The 14170-nt window shown below is 59.0% G+C and overlaps 1 protein-coding gene across 1 annotated transcript; it reads left to right on the top strand.

The window, feature by feature from the left end:
• Positions 1–7210: 7210 nt before the first annotated feature.
• Positions 7211–13546, top strand: ASCL1 (achaete-scute family bHLH transcription factor 1). The gene is made up of 2 exons (XM_069629924.1): positions 7211–8598; positions 12768–13546. The coding sequence occupies exon 1, from the start codon at positions 7928–7930 to the stop codon at positions 8585–8587; it is 660 nt and encodes a 219-aa protein (XP_069486025.1). The 5' UTR covers positions 7211–7927; the 3' UTR covers positions 8588–8598; positions 12768–13546.
• The last annotated feature ends 624 nt before the right edge of the window (positions 13547–14170 follow it).

The raw sequence follows: 14170 nt of genomic DNA, 5'->3' as shown, positions 1-14170 counted from the left end.
CACTCCTTGCAGCACGTAGTCTGGGATCCTGCATGACCTGAATAGAGGGACAATCCTTGCAGCGCATGGTCTGGGATCCTGCATGACCTGAACAGAGGGACAACCCTTGCAGCACATAGTCTGGGATCCTGAATGACCTGAACAGAGGGACAATCCTTGCAGCACGTAGTCTAGGATCCTACATGACCTGAACAGAGGGACAATCCTTGCAGCACGTAGTCTGGAATCCTACATGACCTGAACAGAGGGACAATCCTTGCAGCACATGGTCTGGGATCCTGCATGACCTGAACAGAGGGTCAATCCTTGCAGCACATAGTCTGGGATCCTGCATGACCTGAGCAGAGGGACAATCCTTGCAGCACATGGTCTGGGATCCTGCATGACCTGAACAGAGGGACAATCCTTGCAGCACATGGTCTGGGATCCTGCATGACCTGAACAGAGGGACAATCCTTGCAGCACGTAGTCTGGGATCCTGCATGACCTGAACAGAGGGACAATCCTTGCAGCACCTAGTCTGGGATCCTGCATGACCAGAACAGAGGGACAATCCTTGCAGCACATAGTCTGGGATCCTGAATGACCTGAACAGAGGGACAATCCTTGCAGCACCTAGTCTGGGATCCTGCATGACCAGAACAGAGGGACAATCCTTGCAGCACGTAGTCTGGGATCCTGCATGACCTGAACAGAGGGACAATCCTTGCAGCACATGGTCTGGGATCCTGCATGACCTGAACAGAGGGACAATCCTTGCAGCACATGGTCTGGGATCCTGCATGACCTGAACATAGGGACAATCCTTGCAGCACGTAGTCTGGGATCCTGCATGACCTGAACAGAGGGACAATCCTTGCAGCACGTAGTCTGGGATCCTGCATAACCTGAACAGAGGGACAATCCTTGCAGCACATGGTCTGGGATCCTGCATGACCTGAACAGAGGGACAATCCTCGCAGCACATGGTCTGGGATCCTGCATGACCTGAACAGAGAGACAATCCTTGCAGCATGTAGTCTAGGATCCTGCATGATCTGAACAAAGGGACAATCCTCACAGCACATGGTCTGGGATCCAGCATGACCTGAACAGAGGGACAATCCCTACAGCACATGGCTGGGATCCTGCATGACCTGAAAAGAGGGACAATCCTTTCAGCACATGGTCTGGGATCCTGCATGACCTGAACAGAGGGACAATCCTGGCAGCACATGGTCTGGGATCCTGCATAACCTGAACAGAGGGGCAATCCTTGCAGCACATGGTCTGGACTGCTGCATGGCCTGAACAGAGGGACAATCCTTGCAGCGCATGGTCTGTGATCCTGCATGACCTGAACAGAGGGACAATCCTTGTAGCGCGTGGTCTGGGATCCTGCATGACCCGAACAGAGGGACAATCCTTGCAGCGCGTGGTCTGGGATCCTGCATGACCCGAACAGAGGGACAATCCTTGCAGCACGTGGTCTGGGATCCTGAATGACCCGAACAGAGGGACAATCCTTGCAGCACGTGGTCTGGGATCCTGCATCACCTGAAGAGAGGGACAATCCTTGCAGCACGTGGTCTGGGATCCTGCATGACCCGAACAGAGGGACAATCCTTGCAGCACGTAGTCTGGGATCCTGCATGAACTGAACAGAGGGACAATCCTTGCAGCACGTAGTCTGGGATCCTGCATGACCCGAACAGAGGGACAATCCTTGCAGCACGTAGTCTGGGATCCTGCATGACCTGAACAGAGGGACAATCCTTGCAGCACGTAGTCTGGGATCCTGCATGACCTGAACAGAGGGACAATCCTTGCAGCACTAGTCTGGGATCCTGCATGACCTGAACAGAGGGACAATCCTTGCAGCACTAGTCTGGGATCCTGCATGACCTGAACAGAGGGACAATCCTTGCAGCACATGGTCTGGGATCCTGCATGACCAGAACAGAGGGACAATCCTTGCACCACATGGTCTGGAATCCTGCATGACCTGAACAGAGGGACAATCCTTGCAGCACAGGGTCTGGGATCCAGCATGACCTGAACAGAGGGACAATCCTTGCAGCCCAGGGTCTGGGATCCTGCATGGCCTGAACAGAGGGACAATCCTTGCAGCACAGGGTCTGGGATCCTGCATGGCCTGAACAGAGGGACAATCCTTGCAGCACAGGGTCTGGGATCCTGCATGACCTGAACAGAGGGACAATCCTTGCAGCACATGGTCTGGGATCCTGCATGACATGAACAGAGGGACAATCCTTGCAGCACATGGTCCGGGATCCTGCATGACCTGAACAGAGGGACAATCCTTGCAGCACATGGTCCGGGATCCTGCATGACATGAACAGAGGGACAATCCTTGCAGCACATGGTCCGGGATCCTGCATGACCTGAACAGAGGGACAATCCTTGCAGCACATGGTCCGGGATCCTGCATGACCTGAACAGAGGGACAATCCTGGCAGCACATGGTCCGGGATCCTGCATGACCTGAACAGAGGGACAATCCTGGCAGCACATAGTCCGGGATCCTGCATGACCTGAACAGAGGGACAATCCTGGCAGCACCTGGTCCGGGATCCTGCATGACCTGAACAGAGGGACAATCCTGGCAGCACCTGGTCCCCGATCCTGCATGACCTGAACAGAGGGACAATCCTGGCAGCACCTGGTCCCCGATCCTGCATGACCTGAACAGAGGGACAATCCTGGCAGCACGTGGTCCGGGATCCTGCATGACCTGAACAGAGGGACAATCCTGGCAGCACGTGGTCCGGGATCCTGCATGACCTGAACAGAGGGACAATCCTCGCAGCACGTGGTCCGGGATCCTGCATGACCTGAACAGAGGGACAATCCTCGCAGCACGTGGTCCTTGATCCTGCATGACCTGAACAGAGGGACAATCCTCGCAGCACGTGGTCCGGGATCCTGCATGACCTGAACAGAGGGACAATCCTCGCAGCACGTGGTCCGGGATCCTGCATGACCTGAACAGAGGGACAATCCTCGCAGCACATGGTCTGGGATCCTGTATACCTGAACAGAGGGACAATCCTCGCACCACGTAGTCTGGGATCCTGCATGACCTGAACAGAGGGACAATCCTCGCAGCATGTAGTCTGTGATCCTGCATGACCTAAACAGTGGGACAATCCTTGCAGCACATGTCTGGGATCCTGCACGACCTGAACAGAGGGACAATCCTCGCAGCACGTATTCTGGGATCCTGCATGACCTGAACAGAGGGACAATCCTTGCAGCACGTGGTCTGGGATCCTGCACGACCTGAATAGAGGGACAATCCTTGCAGCACATGGTCTGGGATCCTGCATGACCTGAACATAGGGACAATCCTTGCAGCACGTAGTCTTGCACGTGTGCACTTCTCCTGCGTGGGCAGGGTCGCCATTTATTTAATTAATCTCGGTGTTGGTGTTATAGTTTCCTGCATGCTGCGGAAGGCTAAAGTGACGGGGCACGCCCCGGTGTTGTGGGGGAACCTGGGGGCTAAATGCGTGTGGACACGGAACGTGTGTTATGCGGAAGCACCCGTGCACGGGTGGAGGGCGGGGGACATACCTGCTGGCGCCGCATCCCAGGGGGGTCTGGGAGATAACAGTAGTACCCACTGGAGTGGAAGGGGTGCCCCGTGCCACTTACTCGAGTGCTGGGTCCAGGTGGGCGGGGGACGGCGGTGTGTGTAGCCCGGGGTGCCATTAGCCACTCGCAATGTTGAGTTGCACGCACCTGAGTGCGTGCGCCCTCTGCTGCCCTCCCACGGGCGGCGCAGCCCTCACACTCCCCAGCAGGTCCTGAAGGAACAGCGACTTCAGCAGCAGGCGGCCCAGCTCCGCTAGGATGGGTGCGAGGGGGGGGACACTGTGTGCAGCCAGGGGAGTGCATCCACGGCGCAAGGGGCGCCCTGCTTGTGCATGGAGGGCGCGGGGGTCCCCCTGCACGGCTCGGTTGGATACCAGTGTGTTATGTGCACGCTGTCGGCACGCCTGCTCCGGGCGCGCTCTACACAGGCATCTATTCGCTGTTCATGCCCCGGGACTGTGCACACAAGTGTGCACGGGGCGCAGCTCTGTGCAGGCCCCGCGACTCTGCTCGGTTAGGGGTTCTGAGGAGGGTCTCCTCGGCCTGAGGGTGTTCTGCAGCTCCCCTTTCTAGACCGAAGACTTGGTGAGGTCTATGTGTGTGGGGTGAGGGGGGGGGGGGGACAAAAGAGAAGGGTCCTTTGCTGGACTCAATTGCCATGTGATTGAATGGAAGTCGGTGGCGAGTGCTAAGCGCCCCGAACTCTATGAGTTTGTGGGTAGGAGGAAGGTTGGGTTCTGGGTCATGGGTCAGCACCAGAACTCCCCCCAGCGCCCAGAACTCTATGAAGTTTGTGGGTAGGAGGAAGGTTGGGTTCTGGGTCATGGGTCAGCACCAGAACTCCCCCCAGCGCCCAGAACTCTATGAAGTTTGTGGGTAGGAGGAAGGTTGGGTTCTGGGTCATGGGTCAGCACCAGAACTTCCCCCAGAGCCCAGAACTCTATGAAGTGTGTGGGTAGGAGGAAGGTTGGGTTCTGGGTCATGGGTCAGCACCAGAACTTCCCCCCGAGCCCAGATCTCTATGAAGTGTGTGGGTAGGAGGAAGGTTGGGTTCTGGGTCATGGGTCAGCACCAGAACTTCCCCCAGCGCCCAGAACTCTATGAGTTTGTGGGTAGGAGGAAGGTTGGGTTCTGGGTCATGGGTCAGCACCAGAACTTCCCCCAGAGCCCAGAACTCTATGAAGTGTGTGGGTAGGAGGAAGGTTGGGTTCTGGGTCATGGGTCAGCACCAGAACTTCCCCCAGCGCCCAGAACTCTATGAAGTGTGTGGGTCGGAGGAAGGTTGGGTTCTGGGTCATGGGTCAGCACCAGAACTCCCCCCAGCGCCCAGAACCCTATGAAGTTTGTGGGTAGGAGGAAGGTTGGGTTCTGGGTCATGGGTCAGCACCAGAACTTCCCCCAGAGCCCAGAACTCTATGAAGTGTGTGGGTAGGAGGAAGGTTGGGTTCTGGGTCATGGGTCAGCACCAGAACTTCCCCCAGAGCCCAGAACTCTATGAAGTGTGTGGGTAGGAGGAAGGTTGGGTTCTGGGTCATGGGTCAGCACCAGAACTCCCCCCAGCGCCCAGAACCCTATGAAGTTTGTGGGTAGGAGGAAGGTTGGGTTCTGGGTCATGGGTCAGCACCAGAACTTCCCCCAGCGCCCAGAACTCTATGAGTTTGTGGGTAGGAGGAAGGTTGGGTTCTGGGTCATGGGTCAGCACCAGAACTCCCCCCAGCGCCCAGAACCCTATGAAGTTTGTGGGTAGGAGGAAGGTTGGGTTCTGGGTCATGGGTCAGCACCAGAACTTCCCCCAGAGCCCAGAACTCTATGAAGTGTGTGGGTAGGAGGAAGGTTGGGTTCTGGGTCATGGGTCAGCACCAGAACTTCCCCCCGAGCCCAGAACTCTATGAAGTGTGTGGGTAGGAGGAAGGTTGGGTTCTGGGTCATGGGTCAGCACCAGAACTTCCCCCAGCGCCCAGAACTCTATGAGTTTGTGGGTAGGAGGAAGGTTGGGTTCTGGGTCATGGGTCAGCACCAGAACTCCCCCCAGCGCCCAGAACCCTATGAAGTTTGTGGGTAGGAGGAAGGTTGGGTTCTGGGTCATGGGTCAGCACCAGAACTTCCCCCAGCGCCCAGAACTCTATGAGTTTGTGGGTAGGAGGAAGGTTGGGTTCTGGGTCATGGGTCAGCACCAGAACTCCCCCCAGCGCCCAGAACCCTATGAAGTTTGTGGGTAGGAGGAAGGTTGGGTTCTGGGTCATGGGTCAGCACCAGAACTTCCCCCAGAGCCCAGAACTCTATGAAGTGTGTGGGTAGGAGGAAGGTTGGGTTCTGGGTCATGGGTCAGCACCAGAACTTCCCCCCGAGCCAAGAACTCTATGAAGTGTGTGGGTAGGAGGAAGGTTGGGTTCTGGGTCATGGGTCAGCACCAGAACTTCCCCCAGCGCCCAGAACTCTATGAGTTTGTGGGTAGGAGGAAGGTTGGGTTCTGGGTCATGGGTCAGCACCAGAACTCCCCCCAGCGCCCAGAACTCTATGAGTTTGTGGGTAGGAGGAAGGTTGGGTTCTGGGTCATGGGTCAGCACCAGAACTCCCCCCAGCGCCCAGAACTCTATGAGTTTGTGGGTAGGAGGAAGGTTGGGTTCTGGGTCATGGGTCAGCACCAGAACTCCCCCCAGCGCCCAGAACTCTATGAGTTTGTGGGTAGGAGGAAGGTTGGGTTCTGGGTCATGGGTCAGCACCAGAACTCCCCCCAGCGCCCAGAACTCTATGAGTTTGTGGGTAGGAGGAAGGTTGGGTTCTGGATCATGGGTCAGCACCAGAACTCCCCCCAGTGTCTGGGGAAAAAGCGACGCGTTCATTCTATGCCCGACACACACAAACTCTCTCTCTCTCTCTCTCTCTCTCTCTCTCATTGTTAGACTTTTGACTCGGGTGAAAAAGAGGCGCGGGGACCCACACCCCCCTGTGGCAGTGGCGGACTTCCTTGGAGGGGTCCCTGAGGGGTTACCCCCTTCCACTAGCGTATAATACCCGAATGTGTGCACCCGCGCGTTACTCCACTGCCGGGCGCCTCCGTCGGGCACACGCGAACGTGTTCAGGTTGTGGGTAAGCCGTGCGGAGCCCCCCCCCCCCCTCCACCCCCCCTCTCATCGTGAATCTGCACCTGGAAAAGTCTGGGGTGGGGCTCCTCGTCAGGTTGGACCCCGCACACACATACACACTGTTGAGTGCACATTCGTGGAGAGGCGCGTGTGTGCAGATGTGAGCGCGCGTGTGTGCGTTTTCCCTGGGGTTCGGCTGGGTCCGGGCTGACCCCCAATGCCCCTCTCCCGTCTCTCCCACCCTCTCCCCTCCTCGCCCCTCCCCGCACGCTCCGCCAGCCCTGTTGATCCAGGGATGTGGCCGGCACGCGCCCGGCGCACGCACGGCAGGAGCTGTGGAGGCGAGGGTGGGGGGGGCCGGGGGGAGTGCGCCCACCCCCTTCTCCTGGATGAATGAGGCGCGGGGAGGAGCCTGGGAAGCCAGCGCGTGGGGCTCTGTGTGCATTTGAAAAGGCGACAGCGTCCCCCTGGCCCCCACCCCACCCGGCACACAGCCCTCCAGCCCCTATATATATTTGTGGGCAATCGAGGCGAGCGTGATAAGGAGCTCGCGCGCCGCCCAGGAGTGAAGCAGCAGCCGGGGCACGCGAGCGCCACGAGCACAGGTGCCAGGCGCACAACTACCAGACACCGCCTCCTGCCACAGGACCAGCGTCTCCTGCAGAAGAGGTGCCACCCTGTGCCTCCTGCCACAGGACCAGCGTCTCCCGCAGAAGAGGTGCCAACCTGCGCCTCCTCCCAGAGGACCAGCATCGCCTGCAGAAGAGGTGCCAACCTGTGCCTCCTCCGAAAGTAGCAGCTTCGCCTGCAGAAGAGGTGCCAACCACTGTCTTGCCCCAGAGGACCAGCGTCTCCTGCTGAAGAGGTGCCAACCTGCGCCTCCTGCCAGAGGACCAGCCTCGCCCGCAGAAGAGGTGCCAACCTGCGCCTCCTCCCAGAGGACCAGCATCGCCTGCAGAAGAGGTGCCAACTTGTGCCTCCTCCGAAAGTAGCAGCTTCGCCTGCAGAAGAGGTGCCAACCACTGTCTCGCCCCAGAGGACCAGCGTCTCCTGCAGAAGAGGTGCCAACCTGCGCCTCCCCCCAGAGGCCCGCCATCTCCCGGAGCAGCACCAGCACCTATTGCAGGGGAGCGCCTCCACCAAGCGGGACATTGTTGGGCGCCACCTGCTGAACGGAGAGGAGGGGTGGCCCCCCCGGAGCCTTTGGCACCCCCCTCCCCCCGACTCGAGCCCGGGGCAGCCCATGGAGGCCCTGAAGATGCACAGCCTGGCCTCCCAGCAGCACTTCCTGCCGCCCGCCTGCTTCTTCACGTCGGGGGGGCACGGCCTGCAGCTGAGCCCGGGCCAGCCCTCCCCGCCCCCGGCCTCCGTGCAGAAGTCCGCCCCGGGGGCGGCCAAGAGCCAGGGGGGGCCGGGGGCGGCCATCAAGCGGCCGCGCTCCACTTCCCCGGAGCTGATGCGCTGCAAGCGGCGCCTGAACTTCGCGGGCTTCGGCTACAGCCTGCCCCCGCAGCAGCCCGCGGCCGTTGCGCGGCGCAACGAGCGCGAGCGCAACCGCGTCAAGCTGGTGAACCTGGGCTTCGCCACCCTGCGCGAGCACGTGCCCAGCGGGGCGCAGAACAAGAAGATGAGTAAAGTGGAGACCCTGCGCTCGGCGGTGGAGTACATCCGCGCCCTGCAGGCGCTGCTGGACGAGCACGACGCGGTCAGCGCAGCCTTCCGCGCAGGAGTGCTCTCCCCGGCGCTGTCCCCGCACTGCGCGCCCTCCGCCGCCGCCGCCGCCGCGCACGGCATGAACTCCATGGCCGGCTCCCCCGTGTCCTCGTACTCTTCAGACGAGGGCTCCTACGAGCCACTGAGCCCCGAGGAGCAGGAGCTGCTCGACTTCACCAACTGGTTCTGAGCGCACAGCAGGTGGGTGTCTGGCCGAGACCTGGGGGTGCTGCCGCCGCATGCGGCATGGGTTGTCTGTACTGAGTGCCTGCCCTCTGCGCGGCGCCCGCGCGTAAGCACTGGCAGTGCACCTTGCCACCACCACCCCAGCATACTGCTGCCACCACACCTGCACGGCACCCGCGCACTGCTGCCACCACACCTGCACGGCACCCGCGCTTACGCACTGGCCACAGCATACTGCTGCCACCACACCTGCACAGGACCCGCACGTACGCAGCACTGGCCACAGCATACTGCTGCCACCACACCTGCACAGGACCCGCGCGTAAGCACTGACCACATACTGCTGCCAATTGTACACAAAACGCCGCCTACTGCCACCACACCTGCACGCAAAACAATATACCATAGCCACATGTGCGCTAGGCAGAGCACACTGCCAGCACACCAGTGCCGAATGACTTATACTTCCACCAAAGCAAACTGCCACAGCTAGAGCCCTAATCACTGAGCACTGCCGCACAATCCCACAGACTGCTCCAAACTGCCACAGCTAGTGCCCTGATCACTGAGCACTGCTGCACAATCCCACAGACTGCTCCAAACTGCCACAGCTAGTGCCCTGATCACTGAGCACTGCCGCACAATTCCACAGACCGCTCCAAACTGCCACAGTTAGAGCCCTGATCACTGAGCACTGCCGCGCAATTCCACAGACCGCTCCAAACTGCCACAGCTAGAGCCCTGATCACTGAGCACTGGCGCGCAATCCCACAGACCGCTCCAAACTGCCACAGCCAGTGCCCTGATCACTGAGCACTGCCGCGCAATTCCACAGACCGCTCCAAACTGCCACAGCTAGAGCCCTGATCACTGAGCACTGCCGCGCAATCCCACAGACTGCTCCAAACTGCCACAGCTAGTGCCCTGATCACTGAGCACTGCCGCACAATTCCACAGACCGCTCCAAACTGCCACAGTTAGAGCCCTGATCACTGAGCACTTCCGCACAATCCCACAGACCGCTCCAAACTGCCACAGCTAGAGCCCTGATCACTGAGCACTGCCGCACAATTCCACAGACCGCTCCAAACTGCCACAGCTAGAGCCCTGATCACTGAGCACTGGCGCACAATCCCACAGACCGCTCCAAACTGCCACAGCTAGAGCCCTGATCACTGAGCACTGCCGCACAATTCCACAGACCGCTCCAAACTGCCACAGCTAGAGCCCTGATCACTGAGCACTGGCGCACAATCCCACAGACCGCTCCAAACTGCCACAGCCAGTGCCCTGATCACTGAGCACTGCCGCACAATTCCACAGACCGCTCCAAACTGCCACAGCTAGAGCCCTGATCACTGAGCACTGCCGCACAATCCCACAGACCGCTCCAAACTGCCACAGCTAGTGCCCTGATCACTGAGCACTGCTGCACAATCCCACAGACTGCTCCAAACTGCCACAGCTAGTGCCCTGATCACTGAGCACTGCCGCACAATTCCACAGACCGCTCCAAACTGCCACAGTTAGAGCCCTGATCACTGAGCACTTCCGCACAATCCCACAGACCGCTCCAAACTGCCACAGCTAGAGCCCTGATCACTGAGCACTGCCGCACAATTCCACAGACCGCTCCAAACTGCCACAGCTAGAGCCCTGATCACTGAGCACTGGCGCACAATCCCACAGACCGCTCCAAACTGCCACAGCCAGTGCCCTGATCACTGAGCACTGCTGCACAATTCCACAGACCGCTCCAAACTGCCACAGCTAGAGCCCTGATCACTGAGCACTGCCGCACAAAGCTGCACAATCCCACGCACCGCTCCCAACTGTCATCAAACGTGCACAGTACGCAACAAACTCGCCGCATCCGCTGTGGCCACAACACAAACAACGTTGCATATTGCCACCGCACCGGCGCCGATCACTGCACACTGACGTCACACCTGCACGCAGTGCTGCATACACCACCACAGGGGCACTGAAAACAGCACAGTGCCTTGACATGTGAATACTGCCCCCGAGCTCACTGCTCCGCCGTCAATTATGCGCCGAGTTGAGCAAACGGGTATATGCTGACCTGCACTCAGGGCCCGATTCATGGAATGTATTTCACGTTTCAAATTGGCTGTGCACTGCCGACACAATCCTTGATTCATGGAACTGTGCAAAGTGTGTGTGCAGTGCAGTCATTCTAGTAACTGCACTGCAAAAATACACTTTGCACAGTTCCATGAATCAGGTTTGTGTCGGCAGTGCACAGTCACTTGTCAGCAGTGCACAGTCACTTGTCAGCAGTGCAAAGTCACTTTGAACCGTGCAAACAATTCCATGAATCGGGCCCCGAATGTGCTGAGCTCCCAACACGTGTGGCTGATCACAACATGCCGCCACACATCTTCACGGGCAGCCACATACTGCTTTCCCAACGGCACTCACTGCAGCCAGCTGCCACCACACTTGCGCCGACCACAGCGCACGTCCACCAATACTGAGCACAACACTGTACTGTGCCACTGCATGCGAGCCGACCGCAACACAGTCCTTCACACCTGCTGTGACCACGCCATGTCCCCTACCACTTGGCCACCACGCCTTCCCTGTCCACAGCACACTGCCACCACGCCTTCCCTGCCCCCAGCCCACTGCCACCATATCTTCCCTGTCCGCAGTACACTGCCAGCATGCCTTCCCTGTCTGCAGCACACTGCCACCATTCCTTCCCTGTCCGCAGCATACTGCCTCTACGCCTTCCCTGTCTGCAGCACACTGCCACCATGCCTTCCCTGTCCGCAGCATACTGCCACTACGCCTTCCCTGTCCGCAGCATACTGCCACTACGCCTTCCCTGTCCGCAGCACACTGCCACCATGCCTTCCTTCCCTGTCCGCAGCACACTGCCACCATGCCTTCCCTGTCTGCAGCACACTGCCACCATGCCTTCCCTGTCCACAGCATACTGCCACTACGCCTTCCCTGTCCGCAGCACACTGCCACCATGCCTTCCCTGTCCGCAGCACACTGCCAGCATGCCTTCCCTGTCCGCAGCATACTGCCACTACGCCTTCCCTGTCCGCAGCACAATGCCACCATTCCTTCCCTGTCCGCAGCACACTGCCACCATGCCTTCCCAGTCCACAGCATACTGCCCCTACGCCTTCCCTGTCTGCAGCACACTGCCACCATGCCTTCCCTGTCCGCAGCATACTGCCACTACGCCTTCCCTGTCCGCAGCACACTGCCACCATTCCTTCCCTGTCCGCAGCATACTGCCACCACGCCATCCCTGTCCACAGCATACTGCCACTACGCCATCCCTGTCCACAGCATACTGCCACTACGCCTTCCCTGTCCGCAGCACACTGCCACCACATTGCTACGCACCACAGCACCTCGCTGCCACATTTGCACTCACCACAGACTACTGCCAGCACTCTCGCATCTGCAGTATCTGTGCCCTTCTCACACCCCCCTAGAACCGCATATTGCAGCCACGTGAGCAGAGACCCCTACTGCCGCATCGGACCGTAGCGTGACATAACACCAGCCAGCATTCTGCATCCCGTGGCAGCCAGGCTGTGCCCTCGCCGTGAAGATCCCGAGGGCCTCATACAAGGGCCAGGAGAAGGCGTGACTATTCCCTGTTCCCCGTGTCCCATCCCTCCCTCGGTAGGCTGGCGGTGGGTGGCAGCACTATCTATCCAGCACACTCTGCCTATCACACTTTCCATCTGCGAGACCCACTTCCCAACCCTGCCAAAGCGTCCAGCTCTATACAACGACTCCGTGCCCATTAGCCGGCCCCCTTTCCTTGGTGCCCACTCTCCAAGCCACCATCGTGACCCCTGACCACGCTGAATGCCCGGCCTAAAGTCCCCATGCCCCCCGCCCTTCCCACGCGCTGCGAAGATGCTCGGAAACTTTAGGCGCTTGAATTCATGAATTCATCTTCGACAAATGTCCCGGTCGTCTACAGGCTGGACAGCGACACGCGATTGGCCACCACAGCTCGCATGTGCATGGTCGGTCTTTCATCGGGCGTGTGTGCAGCGGGTGGGGGGGGGGTGGGCTGGGGGTGCCGGGCTTAGCCTGGGCACAGGCCCTGGCTCCGGACTGTTCTAGAATGCTGTGTCTGGGAGCACTGCCCCGTGTTTTAACCCATCCTCTCTTTGCTTCCCCAGGACCCTCATGAGCCCACACTGGGCAGCAGACCGAAGCGCACCGGAGCGGCCCCTCGGCGCCCCACGCACCCACCGCCCCTGGAGCCCCCATCAATGCAGGCCTTCTTGCATTTTGCTGTGAACTTGGCGACCAAGGGGCACAGGGGGCGAGCACGTGACAGCCGGGATACTGGGGGTGTCCCAGACGGCCCGTCCGGTGGGGACGGCCACAGAGCCCCCCACAGCATGAGCGGACCGGCCGGGGGTCCCCACAAAGAGGACATGGGACAGTCCTCCAGCACGACCCCGCACTTGGGACTGAACCCCATTTCCAGAGAGAGAGACAATGCTCCCACTCTTCCAGGACGCTTTCTTATGAGAAGTTTCATGTGTATATATCCCCCCGACAACTTTCGGGGACATAGTAAGATATTTTTGTACATAAGAGAAAGATTTATAGAAGTTTTGTACAGACGATATTTAAGGGGTCTATGTTTTATACGCGATGATTATTGCCTCTGCGTTCTTAGGCGTGTAGTCTACGGCTACCATTGTGGGGGGGGGGATCTCCCATGACCCCCCCTTGGGGGTACTTCAGCACCGACGTGTCTTATTTGGAATGAAAAGCGTGTTATTGTGCTACCGATGTTATGCAGCTAATGTCCAAACGCAAAGCGCGGCCCTTGAAGACTCCGCCTTTCACCACTTCAGGCACTGCCTTTTCTGCAGGTTTTATGTAAAGCTCACAGAGGTCCTGTATAACATGTTTTATAAGCACTAGTTTCGTAATAAAGCGGTTTTTAAATAAACTCAAAGTCTGTTGGCCTGTTAAATGTACATCCACAAAACGTGTGTAGGGTGTGGCCTCCCTTTTCCGGGTCGCGTCCGCACTGTTCTGGGTAAGGGAGGGGGTCGGAGGGGTGCGGGGGTGGGGGGGGGTCGTCACTCACACCAATACACTGAAGACCCGAGTTCATCTTCTCTGGATCCGAGTCATGAATGCGGAGAAATAAAGCGGCCTGGGGTGGGGGTGCGGGGAGGGGATACGGGGGCGGGGGTTCACCCCCTCACCCCCCTTTGCACCGGCAGTTTCTATAATCACGTTGCGAGGAAGCATTGATTAATGGGCCTTTTGTCGTCTAAAATCACCGCACATTCAAGAATGGTCGAGGTGGGGGCGGGGGGGGGGGGGGTGTCAGCCCTGAAAGCTGGCCCCTCATCTTCACCCCCCACTTCTCCTCCCGCCCCCATCCACTTGTGCTCTCGGAACCCAGCCCATCACCCCTTTGCGCTTCCCAGACATGGTCACCCCACACCCCCTTTCTGCTCCAAGACCCGCATTTGGTGTCGAACCCCCTTTGCATTCCTGCTCCACAGCGCACAAGTCACAGGGGGTGGGGGGGGGAGCGGGTATGAAAGTCGCA

This window comes from Ambystoma mexicanum, chromosome 12, assembly GCF_040938575.1.
Source record: "Ambystoma mexicanum isolate Mex_15411 chromosome 12, UKY_AmexF1_1, whole genome shotgun sequence".
Classification (NCBI taxonomy): domain Eukaryota; kingdom Metazoa; phylum Chordata; class Amphibia; order Caudata; family Ambystomatidae; genus Ambystoma; species Ambystoma mexicanum.
The sequence above is the reverse complement of the archived record's forward strand: the minus strand, read 5'-3'. Positions and strand labels throughout refer to the sequence as shown.